The sequence below is a fragment of the Amphiura filiformis genome, chromosome 16 (assembly GCF_039555335.1).
Source record: "Amphiura filiformis chromosome 16, Afil_fr2py, whole genome shotgun sequence".
Classification (NCBI taxonomy): domain Eukaryota; kingdom Metazoa; phylum Echinodermata; class Ophiuroidea; order Amphilepidida; family Amphiuridae; genus Amphiura; species Amphiura filiformis.
The window spans coordinates 39,514,857-39,535,519 of NC_092643.1; the positions used below are offsets into that span (position 1 = coordinate 39,514,857).

At 37.1% G+C, this 20,663-nt stretch overlaps 1 protein-coding gene across 1 annotated transcript; it reads left to right on the forward strand.

The window, feature by feature from the left end:
- Positions 1-1,747: 1,747 nt before the first annotated feature.
- LOC140136405 (uncharacterized) lies at positions 1,748-15,723 on the forward strand. Its single transcript, XM_072158130.1, has 7 exons — positions 1,748-1,817; positions 3,365-3,622; positions 8,043-8,093; positions 10,648-10,683; positions 13,493-13,690; positions 14,707-14,863; positions 15,273-15,723. Exons 1-7 carry the CDS (start codon positions 1,748-1,750, stop codon positions 15,475-15,477), a joined length of 975 nt encoding a protein of 324 aa, XP_072014231.1. The 3' UTR covers positions 15,478-15,723.
- The last annotated feature ends 4,940 nt before the right edge of the window (positions 15,724-20,663 follow it).

Sequence of the window (20,663 nt, forward strand, 5' to 3'; positions counted from 1 at the left end):
ATCCAGTGTCTGTAAATCATAAACAGATTTGAGGTCAAAGGTCATTAAGGGGTCATTTCCGGTGTAAAACCAAATACATTCAAAAACTTTTTATTAGCTAAGAAAAACCTAGAAGAGTGACGATATGTTCACACATGAATTGAGTTTATCCAGTGTTTATGTTGTATTTCTTATGGGGTCAAAGGTCATTAAGGGGTCACTTCCGGTAAAACCAAATGCCTTCAATGCTACTTCTCCCACAAATTACGTAGGCCAGTGACGCAGTGTCTATGAATCATTTACATATTTGAGGTCAAAGGTCATTAAGGGGTCACCCTGTGTACACGTGGCATTTTTTTATTTGGGGTTAAAGATCATTAAGAGGTTACTTCGGGTATGAAACCAAACACCTTCAAAAAATTTATAAGCTAAAAAAACATTGGAGAGTGACGGTATGTTCACACATGAATTGCGTTTACTCAATGTATATGTGATATTTTTTTATATTCTTTAAGTGGTCACTTCCGGTATAAAGCGAAATACCTTCAAAATGCTTCTTCGCCCACAAATTACAAGGACAGTAACGCAACTTGCAAACATGGATTACGATAACCCAGTGTCTATGAATCATTTACAGATTTGAGGTCAAAGAGTGACGGTATGTTCACACATGAGTTGTGTTTACCGAATATATATGTGACATTTCTATTTGCGATCAAAGGTCATTAAGTGGTCACTTCCGGTATAAAACGAAATGCTATTTCTCCCACAAATTACGTAGAACAGCGACGCAACATGCACACATCCATTTATAACCCCGTGTCTATGACTCATACATAGATTTGAGGTCATGGGTCTTTAAGGGGTTACTTCCGGCATAAAACCAAATATCTTCAAAAATGTTATTAGCTAAGAAAAACATAGAAGAGTGACGGTACGTTTACACATGAATTGTGTTTACCCAATGTATTTGTGATGATTTTGAGGGGTCAAAGGTCATTAAGGTATTCGTAACTTACGAACGGTTACTTGTTTCACAAAGGGTTCAAAGTTTCGTGAAATACACCCCTGGGTCCATTTCACTAAACTTTACCAAGCTTCGTAAGTCTCAAATTCGTCGCAATTTACGACATGTCGTAAAATCCATTTCATTAAAATGACGAATTATATTCTATTCAATGTACTTGATTGCAAATCACACACGCATCCACACCTCCACATCCACAGAGAAGCAAACAAATTAGCATCATATTCCTGTAAAATGAAGTATTACCAAGGATCTTGAACAATAAAGGACAATTTCTATGCTTTAACCATGCACAAATACATCAATAATACTTGAGCAACATATATAGATACACCGAAGATCCCACTGGCATTTTAGATACATCAAGCTGAGAATTATGTGCCATGTCCATGCTCAAGAAAGTAACCTGATAAACAAAACTATATATATCTTGTATTCAATATTTGCAGCAACAAATGGTCAAGACGTGATACCACCAGTGGTAAGCAATTGCCCTTCAAACATATTCCGTACCGTTGCCCCAGGAACCCCATCTCTTCAAGTGACTTGGGTAGAGCCTACTGCTACGGATGAGACTTCCACTGTAAATGTTTTCCTAACGAATCGACCGGGTGATTCATTCACAGTGGGTACAACCAGGGTTAATTATATCTTCAGGGATGATGCCAACAACCAGGCAATTTGTACTTTTGATATTGTAATTACAGGTAAGAAAATGATTGTGGCACTGGCTGATTCACCATGTGCTTTGAAAAGTCACAAAACTTTATGTGTAATATCTTAACAAGTTTGAGTATAGATGGTGAAAACCGTGGGTGACAAATCTCAAAGCAATTTTGATTTACATAAATTATTTGCTAGTAAATAAATACATGTAGTAACTTTCAAGAACTTCTGTACAAAATGTTTCTAGGTTTTGCATAATGAATAGAAAATAGGTTAAAAAGAAACAAGTGTAGTAAATGTCTGAAATCAAACAACAGTGAGTTTTGTTTTATGTTTGTTTGTTTATCGAAGAAATTTACCTTATTCTACAATTCCACACTGCATGCTGTAAGCTCTTAATACCGCAACAGTCTGAATCCTGGCACAGTCTTTACTGGATAACCAAAAACGAAATAAATCGCAAATTTTTGGAGGAAGACTAGGCCAGGATTAAGGTTTTTGCTTTGACACCATTTAAAACTGCACAAAGTTTACATTGAGATCTAAATAGAATGAGACACCCTTTGCTCTGTAATTATTGGAGTCCTTGGGTCAAGGGTAGTCAAAGGTTTTTACTGGAGGCCCAAATTTAAAACCTAATTAAGTAAAGCTAGTAAAATCTTGAGTGTGAAGCGAATATGAATCGCAAGCATAGCGGGCGGGGCCCAGGGGCCTGCCTTGTGGCCCCTGGGGGCCGAGTCTAGGGGACAAAGCCTTGGAAATACATCTATTATATTGGTCCATTTACAAAATATTATTATTTACTTTTTTTCGCGGCAGTTCTTGCGGGTCATTTCATATTGTTACGAGCCGTAATGATTCAAGGCCAAAATCACCTTTTACCCAAATTCACACGAATGCACAATAATAATACAGTTTAATTAAGTTAGCAATGCAAAGCCTAGAAAAACTTTGTACAGAAGTTCATGAAAATTACTCCGAAATTTGCGATTTATTTCGTTTTTGGTCATGCGGTAAAGACTATGCCAGGATTCAGGCTGTTGCGGTGTTAAGAGCTTACAGCATGCTGTGTATTGTGGAATAAGGTAAATTTCTTCGATAAACAAACAAACATAAAACAAAACTCATTGTTGTTTGATTTCACACATATTTTTTATTTGCGGTCAAAGGTCATTATGGGGTCACTTTTGGTATAAAACGAAATGCTATTTCTCCCACAAATTACGTAGAACAGTGACGTTACATGCACACATGCATTTATAACCCCGTGTTTATGACTCATACACAGATTTGAGGTCAAGGGTTATTAAGGGGTTACTTTCGGTATAAAACCAAATATCTTCAAAAATGTTATTAACTAAGAAAAACATGTCGTAAAATTCATTTCATTAAAATGACTTACGAATTATATTCTCGCATCCACACCTCCACATACACAGAGAAACAAACAAATTAGCATCATATTCCGGTAAAATGAAGTATTACCAAGGATCTTGAACAATAAAGTACAATTTCTATGCTTCAACCATGAACAAATACATCAAAAATACTTAAGCAACATTTATAGATACACCGAAGATTCCACTGGCACAAATTTTAGATACATCAAGCTGAGAATTATGTGCCATGTCCATGCTCAAGGCGGTAACCAGATAAACAAAACTATATATATCTTGTATTCAATATTTGCAGCAACAACTGGTCCTGACGTGATACCACCAGTGGTAAGCAATTGCCCTTCAAACATATTCCGTACCGTTGCTCCAGGAACCCCATCTCTTCAAGTGACTTGGGTAGAGCCTACTGCTACGGATGAGACTTCCACTGTAAATGTTTTCCTAACGAATCGACCGGGTGATTCATTCACAGTGGGTACAACCAGGGTTAATTATATCTTCAGGGATGATGCCAACAACCAGGCAATTTGTACTTTTGATATTGTAATTACAGGTAAGAAAATGATTGTGGCACTGGCTGATTCACCATGTGCTTTGAAAAGTCACAAAACTTTATGTGTAATATCTTAACAAGTTTGAGTATGGATGGTGAAAACCGGGGTGAAAAATCTCAAAGCAAATTTTGATTAGCATAAATTATTTGCTAGTATAAATACATGTAGTAATTTTCATGAATTCTGTGAAGTGTTTCTAGGTTTTGCATAATGAATAGAAAATAGGTTAAAAAGAAACAAGTGTAGTAAATGTGTGAAATCAAACAACAGTGAGTTTTGTTTTATGTTTGTTTGTTTATCGAAGAAATTTACCTTACTCCACAATACACTGCATGCTTTAAGCTCTTAACACCGCAACAGCCTGAATTCTGGCATAGTCTTTACCGCATGACCAAAAACGAAATAAATCGCAAATTTTGGAGTAATTTTCATGAACCTCTGTACAAAGTGTTTCTAGGTTTTGCATAATGAATAGAAAATAGGTTAAAAAGAAACAAGTGTAGTAAATGTGTGAAATCAAACAACAGTGAGTTTTGTTTTATGTTTGTTTGTTTATCGAAGAAATTTACCTTACTCCACAATACACTGCATGCTTTAAGCTCTTAACACCGCAACAGCCTGAATTCTGGCATAGTCTTTACCGCATGACCAAAAACGAAATAAATCGCAAATTTTGGAGTAATTTTCATGAACCTCTGTACAAAGTGTTTCTAGGTTTTGCATAATGAATAGAAAATAGGTTAAAAAGAAACAAGTGTAGTAAATGTGTGAAATCAAACAACAGTGAGTTTTGTTTTATGTTTGTTTGTTTATCGAAGAAATTTACCTTACTCCACAATACACTGCATGCTTTAAGCTCTTAACACCGCAACAGCCTGAATTCTGGCATAGTCTTTACCGCATGACCAAAAACGAAATAAATCGCAAATTTTGGAGTAATTTTCATGAACCTCTGTACAAAGTGTTTCTAGGTTTTGCATAATGAATAGAAAATAGGTTAAAAAGAAACAAGTGTAGTAAATGTGTGAAATCAAACAACAATGGGTTTTGTTTTATGTTTGTTTCTTTATCGAAGAAATTTACCTTATTCCACAATACACTATACACTGCATGCTGTAAACTCTTAACACCGCAACAGGCTGAATCCTGGCATAGTCTTTACCGCATGACCAAAAACGAAATAAATCGCAAATTTTAGAGGAAGACTAGGCCAGGATTAAGGTTTTTGCCTTGACACCATTTAAAACAAAACAAAATATACATTGAGATCTAAATAGAATGAGAGACCCTTTGCTCTGTAATTATTGGAGTCCTTGGGTCAAGGGTTGTCAAAGGTTTAAAAGCTAGTAAAATCTTGAATGTGATGCGAATATGAATCGCAAGCATATCGGGTGGGGTCCAGGGCCTACCTTTATGGCCCCTGGGAAGCCTCCGAAATACATCTTTTATATTGGTCCATTTACAAAATATTATTACTTACTTTTTTCGCGGGAGTTCTTGCGGGTCATTTCATTTTGTTACGAGCCGTAATGATTCAAGACCAAAATCACCTTTTACCCAAATTCACACGAATGCAAAATAATAATACACTGTTTAATTAAGTTAGCAATATCTGGTCTTTAATTAAAATAAGTAAAATATGCTTGGTACATTAACAATAAATGCACATACAATATAATCACTCTTTTTAATTATCACTACTTAACCGACGGTCTTCTTCTTGGTGACCATAGACTAGATATCATACTGCACACAAATAGTATCCGTACACTTAAAGGTGAACCTCATTGAAAATAAAGTTATATATCAATGGAAAGCTTATGATGTCAGGATACTAAAAAATATTTTTTCCGATTTTTTTGATGGCCGATAAAGCTGAAAAATTAAAAAAATGATTGAATTTTTGGTCTTTTTTAAGGCGCCCAAAAAGCACCCAAATCAATCGTCTATGACCTTGGGAATGCTCGTGACGTAAGCTCAGGGTTCGCAGTCACGTGATCCTACTCGGAAACACTAAACAAGACTTGCTTCCTGTACTTTGCAAGCTGCCCGGCAAGTCTGATTTTCACAATAAAGCTTGAAATTAGAGGAATCTTCAAGTTGCTGGTTCCTTCTATATATATTAGAAATAATAGAATTATTGTCAACACATAAATTTTCCGTAAATTTTTGACAAAATCAGTCACAACTGGCTGGGTATAACTGGGTAATTGAGTTTGAATTTCGCACTGGGATCAATCCCATGCGCAAATGCTTGCTGCTACCGTTCATGTCATGGACTGAATAAACATGATCGAATAACAAATTAAATACTTGTTTGTGACATTCCCTATTCTTGATTCATTTTAAAATATCTGATTAAAAAAATATCGTCTTGCAGTAATCAAAAAATTAATAAAAAAACGCCGATTTCATCAAATCTAGCACATACATAGGTTTTCATATTTAGCGCATTGCGGTAATACATTCTTTCCACACAATCGCGATTGAAAGAAACAGATACTCGGGCAGATATTTTATTATAAAATAAATACAATTTAGGCTTAGTAGACCGTTATTTGATGGAATTCTGAAATCTGAATAAAATTAAAATATTGTCACTTGTGTCACGATTCTTTAATGATAGTACAATCAGTGTATGGTACTGAAAAAGTGAAACATTCATGTTTTATGGATTGCCGAACACGATGCGTAAATTGCTGCTGAAGAAGCAGGGACGGATATGCACAAACACAGCGACTCGCTTTGGGGCTTCGTCACTTGCGCTATGTGTTTCATGGGGTGTTTCAGCAGATTTGATCAATCGTTCCCTTATATTTGGAACATTAACAGGAATAAATTTTGCTGATGAAGTAGCAATAAGTTGGAAATATCAGAATCAGTGTGAATATCAAATCGGTCATTTTGTCTGCAAGTACAGTACAGTCGCGGATACTGTACACTCGGCGTAGTGAGACTCAGTCAGTCACTGAGCTCATCCCGTATGTGTCTATATACGAGTTCGCCTATCATACATGACCGGCCATGACCGGGTGTAAAGCTAAGAAATAATTAAAAAATCCTGTACATGTACCTTATTCTATTCCTTCATTTTCTCATTGTGATAAGTTCATCTCAACTTGGTGTGACGATCTGAACTGGTGGCACTAGCAGTTATTTTTTGTAATCTGTTTCCATTCCGGTTCTTCGGCGAATCTTCGTGCTTTACTGTAATATTCCCTATGTATATCATGGATGGCTTGGCCTATCCCAAATCACCCCGGCCAGCACTTTTCCCATTTTTAAATCCACACACTTTATTAAGGAACTTCATTCTTGATTTGATCATGATATTTCCTTCATGTTATTCTTATTTTATTGAAGATATTTTTCATGTAAAGTAAGTTGACAATGACTGAATTCGTGCATTGACCCGATGCATGCCACAGTAATACACGGACATTGTGTTTACAATCAAACCCGGAAGTAACTGTGTGTCCCTGAGCTGACGTCATCAACGAAAGCGCCCAATTTGAACGATTTCGTTTTGTAATTTAGGGGGGTGCCAATATCCAATCTTTGCATGGAGATTATGTCTAGCCTGGTACGCTATGCAAATGAAAAATATTCTTTTCTGCTTCCTGACATCATAAGCTTTCCATTGATATATAACTTTATTTTCAATGAGGTTCACCTTTAAAACAAAAACAATATCCTAAAGACACTCAACCTAAATTACCAAATGAAGTATAGTCAATAGACGGGACATGTTATTCTGCGTATTTTGATACCCCATTCGGAACAATGCGACTTTATTTTCCCAAATTATACCACTTTGACTGAAAAGGAAAGCATTTAAAAAGTGACAATATTTTACTTTTCTCTCGAATCACATAAAATGTTATTTTACTGGGTCAACCATATTCGAAATCAATTCACAACATCGTGATTTCTTAATTTTTAGCAATGATCACAATTACAACGTCGAGTGTATCTTCACCTCGCATGATGTCAGTTATTGAAATAAGGTTATTTACAATGTCAAAAGTATTCATTCAAGAACAGAAACAAATAAAATGGCGAATTTACACCATTTTATTTGATTGTGGTGTTTAAATTAAAATGTGGCAAGTTTTGCTTCTTTAGGATGTCAATTTACAGGATAGTAATTACTTAGGGAAGTACTCTCTAAAGGTCTCTGTACTTTCCAGAACAAAAATAAACCCACATACGCGACCATACTATTGTTTTCTTTAACTCGTTCGTGTTTTGTGCATGTGTTATTCTTTTGCAACGTTTAGTACCACACGCTACGAGGCACAACTGTTGATATACAATGTTATTCTGCCGGATTAACCAGCAAATTCAATTATTTATCTTCTAATATAACATCTGCTGGAAGTCAATTCACACGAACCTTTATGATTTCTTACATTTCAGCGACAACTACATCTACAACGTCGAGTACGTTATTAACCAGCATTATACCGGGTGAGTTATTTGATAAAACAGGGTTACAGGGTCAGAAAAAAACACTCTTCATTTGAACATCAGAAAAGGAAAAAGGGATTAAATGGGATGATTCATTTATACCGTTGTATTTGATGCCGGAGGTACCACCAAGAAGATATGATGTTAAATATATCCCCACAATATTCACAGTAGTAGAGGTGGGATATTGATTTCAACAGGCTGTTACAACCAGAAGAGGAAGTACAAATGTGCTATGGGAAGATATAAACATGATGAAGGAGACAGTTGTCGGAGGAAAAGGAACATGTTCCAAAGAAAAAGAAATCATTGATCTCACAAAGTACTCCCGAACTTGTTGAGGAAGGCCAAGGCTCCATGCAATACAAGTGATTGACGTTAACTTAACTAAGGAGTCAGAAGAGTATATGGGAGGATAATAAGACATTCATCGAAAACAGATGTAAAGAATTGGAGAGAAAGGAGTCAAAAAAGATGTTTCAGATACTGAGAGAAGTAACAAACAAGAACTGTTGTTTTGTTAATGATGACAATTGCAGGACTCTTACCGAAACTAAAGGACATAAAATACAGATGGAAACAGTGCAAACTGTCGAAGACCTTCGGTAAATATACAACCGATGTAGTGTACAATATGAACCACCACCACTCAATCACATGAATCGATGTTATTCCTGCAGAGCTATACAAATCATCTGGGGAAGAAGGTATTTTAATACACAAGCGCCGTATACACAAGCGCCGTAGCAGATTAAAATCTGCTACGGCGCTTGTGTGTAAAAATCTGGAAAGAAGGAATAAGCCGAAGCAAGCCGATTCAGAGAGGGAAGAGTAACAAATGGACCGCATAGTTAACATAAGGAACGTCGTTGAAAATGCAAATGACTGTATCCACATTATAATATGGGAAGTCATTCATAGGATGGGTTCTCCAAAGAAGTTAAATGAAAACCAAGAATCAGCTTCGTGGACACAGATTGGTTCAGCATAGACATAAACTCCGTCAATGATGCAAATTGCCGCCAAGTCTGTTCAATGTATATGCTGAGTAGTTAACGAGAGTAGCATTAGAAGGGTTGCCAGTTTCGATTAAGTTACTCATCCGTCAGTTTCATTCCTAGTTCTCGTCTACGGTTTTAGCCCCCGTACGAAGTCAAATGGATTTGTAGGGAGTCAAGTTCGCACTGAAAATAGTGGAGATGTGACTGTTTATAGTCCTAATATGCCTACCAATGCCAATAATACCAGGCCTATAAGTGAGTCACTTGTAGGCATGTCAATGGAGATGTTAGTCAGTTCACAACATCTTGACTTCTTAATTTTACATCTCCAACGTCGAGTATCTCTTCAACTCGCATGATATGTTAATGAAATATGATATCAGTTTCTTTGCAAGATCAGGTTGGATACTCAAATATATTCATCAAAAGACCAGGAACAAAAAATGAGATGGCGAATTTACGCCATTTTATTTGATTATGATACAATTAAAATATGGCAAGTTTTGATTTTACATGAGGGTAAATACCTAGGGAAGTACTCCTTAAAATTATCTGTACGCAGGTGAGTTTTATAACTGGACCTGAACTTGGACTGTCACAGGGTTCGAACTATTTTCATGTGACACCACACGGGGTTTTGTTTTCGGGATATTTAATGTAAAAAAGACCCAAAATATGACGATTGGCCCGGGTCTTTCAATGTTGACTCGGGTCTTATGAGGACTGTCACCCCTGGTAGGTAAAATTTGTACCTTATTCTGTACTTTTTTCTTTTTTATTTGACACCACTCCGGGAGGGGGGATCATAGTTACTTTAAAGGGACCAAAAATATGAATATTGACCGGGGCCTTATGATGAGTGTCGCCCCCCCGAGATTTTTAATGTAAAAAAGACCCAAAACATGAAGATTGGCCCGGGTCTTTCAAATGAATATTGAACCGGGTCTTATGAGGACTGTTACCCATGGTAGCTAAAATTTTTCCCTTATTCTGTACTTTTTTCTTTTTCATTTGACACCATTCCGGGAGGGGGATCATACTTACTTTAAAGGGATCAAAAATATGAATATTGACCGGGGCCTTATGATGAGTCTCCCCCCCCCCCCGTGGGGAAATATGTTTATTATATTCTTTACTTTTTCACTTTCATTTGACATCACTCGGGGACATATCCGCTTGGCATTACGAGATATGAAAAAGGAACCCCAAATTATGAATAATGATCCAGGTCTTATGAGGAGTGTCACCCCAGTGGGGAAACTATATTTATTATATTTATTACTCCTTTCTCGTTCATGTCTTGGCCTTTTGAGATATGTCCATTTAAGACCAAAAGGTTGCTGAGTAAGGAAGTAAAGAAGTTCTGACTACTAATATAGTCTGACACCACCCCATCCCACCCCATTCCATGGTTCAGCGAAAATATAAACATACGTATGTGATCAGCAAAATAGTGTCATTCTGTTGTGTTTTATGTTGTTGTGTTGCAACGTTTTAACTAAAGAAACAGCTGCTGGAAGTCAATTCACATTTTATGATTTCTTACTTTTCAGCGATAACGAAATCTACAACGTCGAGTACGATATTAGGTGAGTTATTTGATGAGACAGGATTATTTACATGCTTGGGCAGGAAAAACACTTTTCGTTTGAGTGATAGAAAAGGGAAAATGTATTAAATGGGATGATTAAATCGCTGTGTGAAGCTGGAGGCACCACCAGTAAGATATTATGTTGAATATGTCCACACGGGGATTTGCCATTTGGTCTAATGCCATTTGGTCTAATATCCATTTCGTCTACATCCATTTCGTCTAAACCCATTTGGTCTATATCCACTACGTCCAATAATCATTTGGTCCTTTAACCATTTGGTCCGATAACCATTTGGTCCGATAACCATTTAGTCTAATAACCAATAAGTCTAAAACTATTTAGTCTAACAACCATTTAGTCTAATACCCATTTGGTCCATAACCAATAGGTCTAATGGAGTCATTTGGTCTAATGCGCATTTAGTCTACAAACCATTTAGTCTTACAAGCATTTAGTTTATTAATAAATAAACAAAATGGTATTAGACAAACTGGTTATTAGACCATACAAGTATTAGACCTAATGGTTATTAGACCAAATGGGTATTATACCAAATGGTTATTAAAGAAATATTAGACCAAATGGTTATTAGACAATATGGTTAGTAGACATACCAATTATTAGACCAAACAATATTAGACTAAATGGACATTAGACTATATGATTATTAGACTACGTAGCAATTAGCCTTTCTGGTAATAGACCAATTGAATATAGACTAAACGGGAATTAGACAAAATGGTATTAGACCAAATGGCAACAGACCGTCCACACAAAGTTCACAGTAGAGGTCGGAAACATATTCTAACAGTTGTTACAAACAGAAAGCAAGAGCAAACTCCAAATGTGCTGTGGGAATACATGAAGGAGATACTGAGTTGTCGGAGGCAAAGGAACATGTTTCATAGAAGAAGAAAAAGTAAATCTCGATCTTGTTGACGAAAGAATAAAGGCCAAGGCTTCAGGCAACATAAGTTATTGGTCTCAACTTAACACGAAAGTCCCCATCAGTGTTAGGGAGGACAAGAAGACATTAATTGAGAACAGATTAGATTAGATACCATTAGATACAGAAATCTTCAATACTTCGTTATGAAATGAGACAACAGGACAGCATTGAAAGCAGATCATTCAAGGCGCAGTTGAAGGGTACATGGTGCAAAGGGAGAGAAGGTCAAGCAACATCATGGGCTGAGTGATATTAATAAATTGATGGGAAGAATTATGGCAGCTGCCACATACATAGCAAGATCCAGGGGTTAATGACAAACTCTTGTAAGGGCTACAGCAGCGCCGATGGGTTCCATCTGACAAGAGAGAGAGACCCAGTTATATTGATATGGTGATGCAATAATTATTAAAATACGAGGGTCTTTCAAGGAGTTCTACCTCCATCATCTTATGTGTCAGGATATTGAAATTACTAAATCTAGGCAACAAACTAAAAGTTATTTGATGAAATGTGATCTTTGGTTGTTAAGATATTTTGGTTAAAGCGAATACAGATTTGGTACAACAAAAACGGTTAAAAACGGAAGCCAAAAGGTTAGTAAGGCGACGAAAAAAAGAAACCCTGTCCTACGGGCGGACGGACCGTTCAAGTAGGGTCGGTCGGTCGGCCTTTTTTTTTTTTTTTTTTGAAAATGACCCAAAAAATCACCAAAATCTGTAAATAATTTGCAATTTGAAAGAATACAAAAAAAATATTTTGTTCCTGAAATTTCCGAAATTTGGGTCGGCATTCAGTTGTACAGGAAAATTTTTCTCCCAATTTGTTCAAAATCTGGGTCGGTCGGGCCCGTAGAACAGGGTTTTCTTTTTTCGTCGCCTAAGCATCATATTGTAGCTTTGGACAATGTCAATGAAAATGCTTTCAAGATGTGGTTGTCCAGCTGCTTACTCAGGATAAATATTTTGTTCTATATACGTGTTTTATATGAGAGGAAAACATCGAAAGGTTCCACAGACACACAAATGTCAGTGAAATTTGCCAAATTTCGACTAGACCACGTTTAACATAAGGGTAATTCGTCCTATTTAGGCAAAGGATGCATCTTGACGTGGAAATAAGATTAGCAATTTATTACATGTAATAACCTTACAAATTACAAAATCTGTGCATAAGACTTATTTGATTTTAATTATGTAACAATTTATATGACTAGAACCAACAAGAGCTCACCCGATCGAAATCAACAACCTGGAAAAACTGGAAAATGGTCAATACGAAGCCTATTCTGAACATGTATCGATTTTGTTGTGCAAAGGACATGATACCCAGTAACACGATACTATCTGCAAGCATTAAATATTGATTAAATTATTTTAACAAAAATAAAGCGATTTAATCATTTTAAGACAAATCTGTAATGACTTCCACATAGATGTGGGCAACCGTTTTAACAAATCTGTATTCACTTTAACCAACATATCTTAACAACCAAATATCACATTTTAATCAAATAACTTTTATTTTGTAGAGTATAGCCATGTCAAATTTCAATATCCTGGCACGTAAGATAACAGATGTGGTGGTGAAGGTAAAACTTTTTGAATGACCTCGTATGACAAAGTTGACGTCTTTTGGATGTGAATTTATATACAAGAGAAAACATTGCCTATAAGAGTGGCCTCAGAAAATCTTTAAACGAGTATGATGTAGAGAGGGGAACTTGAGCTTTAACATATGATTAAAATGATTAGAGAACAAATCAACCTATATAAAATTAAATACATGACCAGGAAAATCGTTCAATTTTGTATTTTCTCCAAATGTTTTTAACTTTTAAAATGTTTGTTATAGGATGTCTTTCGTTTGAAAAAACAAGTAACGCCACAATTGTTCCCAGTAAAGATTTGTACAACTTCGGAGATTCTATAACTGTGTACTGTCGTGAAGGATTTGAACTTCAAGGCGATGAAACACTGGTTTGTTTAAGTAGCGGACATTGGCATGGAGAAATACCTACATGTTCTTTGAACATGTTGAAAACAACTCAAGGTCAGCTTTATCAGAATAAATGCATAATTTGTATTTAATTTATTGTTAAGATCTGACAGATGTTTCATTTTCACTTACTATAGTAAATTCGGCAATAAGCGTTATACAATTCTACAAAGCCGTTAGTACAGGGCGCTATGAGTTTGGGATTTTCTGTTGCTACATTATTGGAACCAATGTTTTTTGGCATCCTGAAACCTGAAATGATACCAATTTGATTGGTTCCATTTTTTCTATGCCCCCTGTGGTTCACATAAGGGTCGAAGGTCACAGTGGGGCCAAAACTTAAAAATAGTCGCATTATGTTGTAATGTATCTCAAATTGTTCTTCTCATCACACAGAATTAAAAAAGTCAAATTGTCATATTTTCTACTGTGCTTAGTTCAGGAGTTTATAAGGTCGAATAGGTCAAATGTCAAAAATTTCATAAACAGAGGTCAAAATTTTCAAACGGTCCGATTTCTTCGAAACTGGTCTCAAATTACTACCCTTTATATATGTAATCTCAAACATGTACTCAATTCACAATAATGCAATTTTTATGGTCATGTCCACATTCATAGTTAATGCACTCAAAGTCCAATAGAAATATGTATATGAATAACCTTTATGAATAACCCATGATTTCATTCCATTCTGAGGTTATACATTTCTCAAACAAATTAATTTCCTATTTCGTTTGCCGAGAGGAGTAATTTGAGACAAGAGATATTTGACATTTGACCTAGTTTACTCTATAACTCCTGAACTAAGCATTCCAGTACATTATGACAATTGAACTTTTTGTATTCCTAGTAATGAGAGGAATAATTTGAAGTATATTATAATATGATAAAACAAATTTTAAATTTTGGCGCTTGGGAAGCATAGAGGGCATAGCAAGACAAATGGAACCAATTCTAGTTTTATTATTTGAGGTGTAAGGATGACAAAAAAACATTTGTTCCACTTAATGTAGTAAAACTAGATCCTAACTTGTAATACGTGTTTATTTTTATATTTTCCGAAACGATAGCAGCAACAACAACAGCAGCAGCAGCACCAACAACAACAACAGCAACAACATCAACAAACGGTTCTATGAACACCGTAATCATCGTGTCTACCGCGTCTGTTGGAGGTATTGTGCTGCTAATCATACTTGTTGTGATATTGGTGCGTTATTGCAAAAGGTAAAGTTACACATTAACTTCTGTGCCAAATCTGTCTTGATGTACATTATCAGGTCTATGTCAGCAAACTTAGATAAAAAAAAAAGAACAGAGCACAGCCTATCACTCCAAAAATACTATCCTAACACAGCTTAAAGATACGTCAAATAAAAAACTGAAATAAAAATATAAATAGCCTACAACATAACAGGTCAATGTGCAGTATGTCCCGAAGGACAAAATGATCTCTATAATTACATCGCAATCATATTTATATTATACATGTATACCCTACTAGTATATTTAAATTTAACTTTTACCAAAGAACATTTCCTTTTTTGACATATTTTACCATGACTCCACAAACAGTGGCCTTTATAAAAATAATAATCATTGTGCGATGATCAAATTTGTCCTTCTGATCTTTTAGAAGCCATGCATCCAAATCAGACGCAGCTCCTCCAGTATATTACGCAACGCACATTCCAGCAATACCAGACTTACGTAACCAGGGTATGCCGGATGCGAACAACGAAGAAGGAAACGACAATACAGGATATCTAAGTATTGATCCTCCTAATGCGACAGCAGGATCACGAGATGATTATCACGGGTTATATGCAGTTGTAGAATGAATATGGTTTTGGTGAATAAGGGGCACTGAGTAGCAATTTAGTCGGAATTTAGCAGCGAAGAACCGTTTGTCGTTACGGGCAAACGCACGCAAAAAAGGCTGGACAATTCGGAATGCAATTCAACATGTCTTATGGGCTCTCAGGTCCCACAAAAAATACGTGAAAACGTCGCTATCCGACTCCTTAACTAGATCGCTTCTCGACCAATCGGTTTGTCTACAATTCACAGCGAAAACAGTGGGATCTGACCCCGGTCCCCGCACTCCGTGCATCCGCGGGTATTCATGCTCGTCGAAAATTTCGCGCAATGGGGGTCTTTTCAGATGAAGAAATGCGATTCGCGAAACACACAAAAAAGGGGCGTTTTTTAAAAAACATGTTCGCGAAATTGAAAAAAAGGGTATTTTCATGGAGCAGTCTACGTGTTTCTGTCAGAAAAGGGTATGCTAGAAATATCGTTCGCGTTTTAGCGAAAATAGGGGTATTGTCGAAGGGCAAATAATTCGCGAAATCGCTAAAAAAAGGGGTGTTTTTCCCCTAAAAACTTCGCGAAATGAGATGCAAAAGGGGGTGTTTTTAAAGTTCACCGACAAGCATGAATACCCGCGGATGCACGGAGTGCGGGACCGGGGATCTGACACCAAAGTTTTGTTTGTTAAATACACCCGTGTTTCATTTCCATTGCGCTCATGCAACAAACATAGTCATATGTGGGGAGGCAGAGATGGGTCAAGTTTGCTTTTTTAGGCCAAACTGTGTTGCATAAAAAAGTGTACTTTAAACTCTTTAAAGTTTGATTTTTTTGTGTCCTGTTTACAGGTTGCTAAATTGGCGGCATGATGCGCAATTCCAACCTTTACTTTGCTCTCCTTAACTTACTCTCTTTCTTCCTGCATGTCCTTGCCTTTCTCACGCATGCTACTTACCTTTTGCTTGCTTTGCTATTCTTACTATACTTGAAGGATGTAGACGCAGTTATCAAACCCCACGTTCTCGAAGATTGCAAGTCAATCGCGTACCACCTACGCCTGTTAACAGACGGGGCTCTGGGGACAATAGCTTATGGCTGTTGGAGCAGTCTGGAAGTCTATTGTGATGTTGTTTGGGGAAGATGTAATAAAACCCTTAGCAATAAACTGCAAGTCTTATAAAACAGAGCAGCAAAACATTCATGGATGCAAATTGTGCGGGAGCAGGGAGCACCGCTCCTAGGAAATGACAGTCAATTGAGGAAAATGATGCCTTGAGACGAAAAAGAAAAGCGAGGAAAAAAGAGGGAGGGAGAAGAAAAAGAAAAGAGAAGAGGAAGAGGGCAAAAGGGAAAAGAATAAAAAATAAGAAGAGGAGGAGTAAAGTAGAAGATGACGTAAAACAAACAGATCTCGGCAAAAGATAACATGTTTTAACAGGTGACGACCGTGCTACTGAATGGAAGAGAGGAAATCTCAAGACACTGGTTGTGCAAAATGTTGAAAAATTATAAGAGCGTCAAATACCCGTGAATGTAGGCGCGGACCCGCAAATTTCCTACGGGTCCGCGTAAAAATGTAACCAATCAAAGAGCAGAAATTCCTAGTTTTGTTGTTCCACTGGAAAATTTGGTTCACATAATACGTCCAGCTCCCTGAGTACACTTTCATTTTAGTTTCCCATCAAGTTTTCAACCCGGGTCTTCAATTTTCTACAATCTACATACCGTCATGATAACCTCGACTACAGACAGATTTCACTCCTGTCGTACACTTGGAAATTAGTGAAGAAACCTTGACATTTTAAAAGCATGGGTCCGGGGTCGGACCCTTGAAAATTGGTGAGGACCCTTGGATATTCAAAGGCAAAGGCCTTGAATTTTTTTTTCTTATTTCAAGGCCTGGTGTTCATGGTGTTATAATGTGAAAATGGGTAACAATGAATATTCGAGGATATATACCATTCATCACCAGAGGCGGTTTTCAATGTAATTTAACAACAACAAAAAGTTGGGTGAAGGCAGATGTAAACTTATACAGAGGCGGCCTGAGGATTTTATGGGGGGAAAGGAATTCAGTGTATCAATACTGCCAGTGAGTACGACCCGGAAAATCTTGAGAAAATATTAAAAGAACAATAAAGCACTTAACAAGTTGTAAAGGATAGTTTAATGAAATGGACCATCAACATTAACAGGTAAACATAAAAAACGCAGTAACCAACCAACAGAAATGGAGATACAAGGGTCAGCGAGTGGCTGAGTGGGCACCTACTGACTACCACGATTTTGAGTAAACAAATGGAGAAGGCTTTGTCAAAAAGTCTAATAAACTAATAACAGATGGGCCTTCAGATTTAGTAAGAAGTTTGAAAGGGTGCTTGAGGCAATTGAACAATGCCATGCAAGGGGGGCAGAATGCCCCCTGACAAAAAACGAATAAGAAAAGTGCTCCCTCTGACAACAAAAATAAAAGAGAAAATGGGAGGGGCAAGGGAAAAAGTAAGTTATATATCATTGTAAAGGGTAGGAACTCAGCTTTTGCGTTAAAATGCCTGGCATTTTAATATGATCTCTTGACCATGAGGTCAAAGGTCAATATTTTGGTACAAAAAAGGTGTTGCATACTGTTTCTTTGCAGTTAAAATGACTTTTTATTGCATTTTTACATTGTTCCATTCCAATTAAACCCTTTCAAACTAATCCAAAGAAAGTTTGATTTAGTTTAAAGTATTATTAAGTTAATTTTGGAATGATTTTGATTGATTTTAGTGATTTATTTGGGTGGACATTATTGTTGATACTTTTATTACTATTTTGCAATGCTGAATAAATAACATACACAACTAACCCTAACCCTAATCTTCACCCTAACCCTAACCTAGACTAATTCCAATCAGCCGTCTACACTTCGCATGTACTGTGTATGCTTCGTAGTGACGACTAATTATCTTACAGCCAATATCATGACGGACTTCTGAAAACTATTCAATGCGACTTTGGTTGTGCGCCGTAGCGCGACTGACTAGCGGCGCCCGTGTACCGCGTCGCTGTACCGCGCCGCTGTGACAAGATCGCGCTCTGAACTTCTAAAAACAACAAACTCGGTCAAAAGGTCAATTTGGACACAACTGCGCATGCTCTATGCCACAGGAATCCTGTTGCAAAATCCGTCACTTTTTTTCCACGTAGTTTTCTCAGTCGTCAATCCAGACGGTTGACGACTGAGGGCAGCAGTCTAACCCTAACCTATAATCTAAGCCCTAATCCTAACCCTAACCTAACTCTATCCCTAACACTAACCCTAATGCTAATTATAACCCTTACCTTATCCCTAACTCTAATCCTAGTCTAAAATGCCATAATAATCATAACTCGGACCATTGACCCCATATGGGTTAGTCAGGAAAAAAGCGCAGTGATTTATAATGCGCTACGCACAGGCACAACGCTTAGACTTTGATCCACAAGCCTCAGCACACTTAACAGGTTGTCGCTGATCACTACGAACCGTGCAATATAGACCATTTCATATCAAGATCGGAAAAGTTTGGAAAACCGCGCTAGGGGTTAAATTGTACTCAAACTGGCGGACAAGAAATGTCATGAATTACGGTATCCTTTTGCGCGAAAATACAGCTTATTGAGCCAACATTTACATGGGGTCATCGGTTTAAATATTTTCCTAGCATATTAAGCTAACACTCAGCTACTTGGTTTTCACAATAAGATACTAATGGAAAGAATTATCAAAAGTTCGTCATTTTTCGTCAGTTGAATTTTGTTTACAGAACGTTTTTGTTTATGCATCACCTCTTCCAGAAATCAGTCTCTTACGCATCACAAGACACCACAACACGCACATTGAGTATCATTGGCAAAAGTACCTCTCTCATCCATAATTGACCGTCGAAAGTTCGTCGTAGTTTATGATGCCTGTTACACATCGGAAACTTCGCACTGTACATGATGCTGAAGAGGTACTTTTATGAGCGCGCGATAGGGGAAATTATTTCATGCTTCGGGTTTTATCGGAATGACTCAGTTTGAAAAGTGCTATAGACATTATATTATTAACAATCTGTATTGCAGCACGCCATTTCCCAATTAACAAACTGTACTACAGCACGCCATTTTCTGATACGTTAGTATGCCGCGACATAAAATTTATATAAAACAAAACGAGAAATGAGATCAATCATGTATAATAATGATGCAGGATGTTTTTTCGTCCCTTATTCGTATATAAGTTTTAATGTAATTACCAGTAAATGTGAACATGCAGGCTTGGTACCTTCAGCATATAAATGGATCAGGAAGTTTCGTTTGCCCTTCATTTTATAAAAGGCTCATTATGGTCTCTCAATGTAAAAGGAATCGATACTCGTGACATCTCTGCTGTATCGGCATTGCTATACTATTGTGTTGTAAATGTAATGAGGTATCGGTTGGCTCTTCTTGTCTTCGTAATGTATGGAGCAACAGGTAATTTTGTCCGTTAAAAGTTTTAAATAGTATCAATGTAGCATTATCAATAAATAGCTCATCATACTTCGTACAGGGACGTCATCGCGTGTGTGTTGTAATGAGAAGAAAATGAAGTCTCTGTTGGCTCTTCTTGTCTTCGTAATGTACGGAGCAACAGGTAATTTTGACCGTAAAGTTTTAAATAGTATCAATATAGCATTATCACAAAATAGTTCATCATACTTCGTACGGGGGCGTCATCGTATGTGGGTGTGTGTGTGGGGGGGGGGGGTTTGTCTGTGTAAGGTCTGCGTGCACAAGTCTATGTTGGTATGGGGTGGCGGTGGGGTGTGGATGTGGATGTTCATCTCATCTGATAGCCAGACTAGAGTCAAATGACTCTCTAAGTGGAGTAAACTAGCACTGACTCTCAAAATGAGTCACCTGATTGTCACAGGAGAGTCAGTTGACTCTACTTGTGGAGTCAATTGACTCTACATTCAGAGTCGTCGACGGAGTCAAGAAATTTATGACTCTTCAAGAAAGTCAGACTCTGGAATAATTTGGCTGTTGACACCGTGGAATGTATATTCTCCCACTCCTAAGGGATGGTGGTTCAGCCTAATTTTCCTCATCCTGCCGTCTGACGATCGCCTATATGGCGTGAAACTCAAAATAAAGTCTCCTATTCCGGTAGGTATATACTTGAAGTACATCTATTATCATTATTTTGTGCTATTACCGAACTGTC

What these genes read in the sequence shown, in the direction of transcription:
- LOC140136405 (XM_072158130.1), top strand. Translation starts at nt 1,748, where the DNA reads ATGTGCTTTGAAAAGTCACAAAACTTTATGTGTAATATCTTAACAAGT. An exon ending in CATGTTGAAAACAACTCAAG is followed by an intron (nt 13,691 to 14,706) that starts GTCAGCTTTATC and finishes CCGAAACGATAG; the next exon opens with CAGCAACAACAACAGCAGCA. An exon ending in TTGGTGCGTTATTGCAAAAG is followed by an intron (nt 14,864 to 15,272) that starts GTAAAGTTACAC and finishes CTGATCTTTTAG; the next exon opens with AAGCCATGCATCCAAATCAG.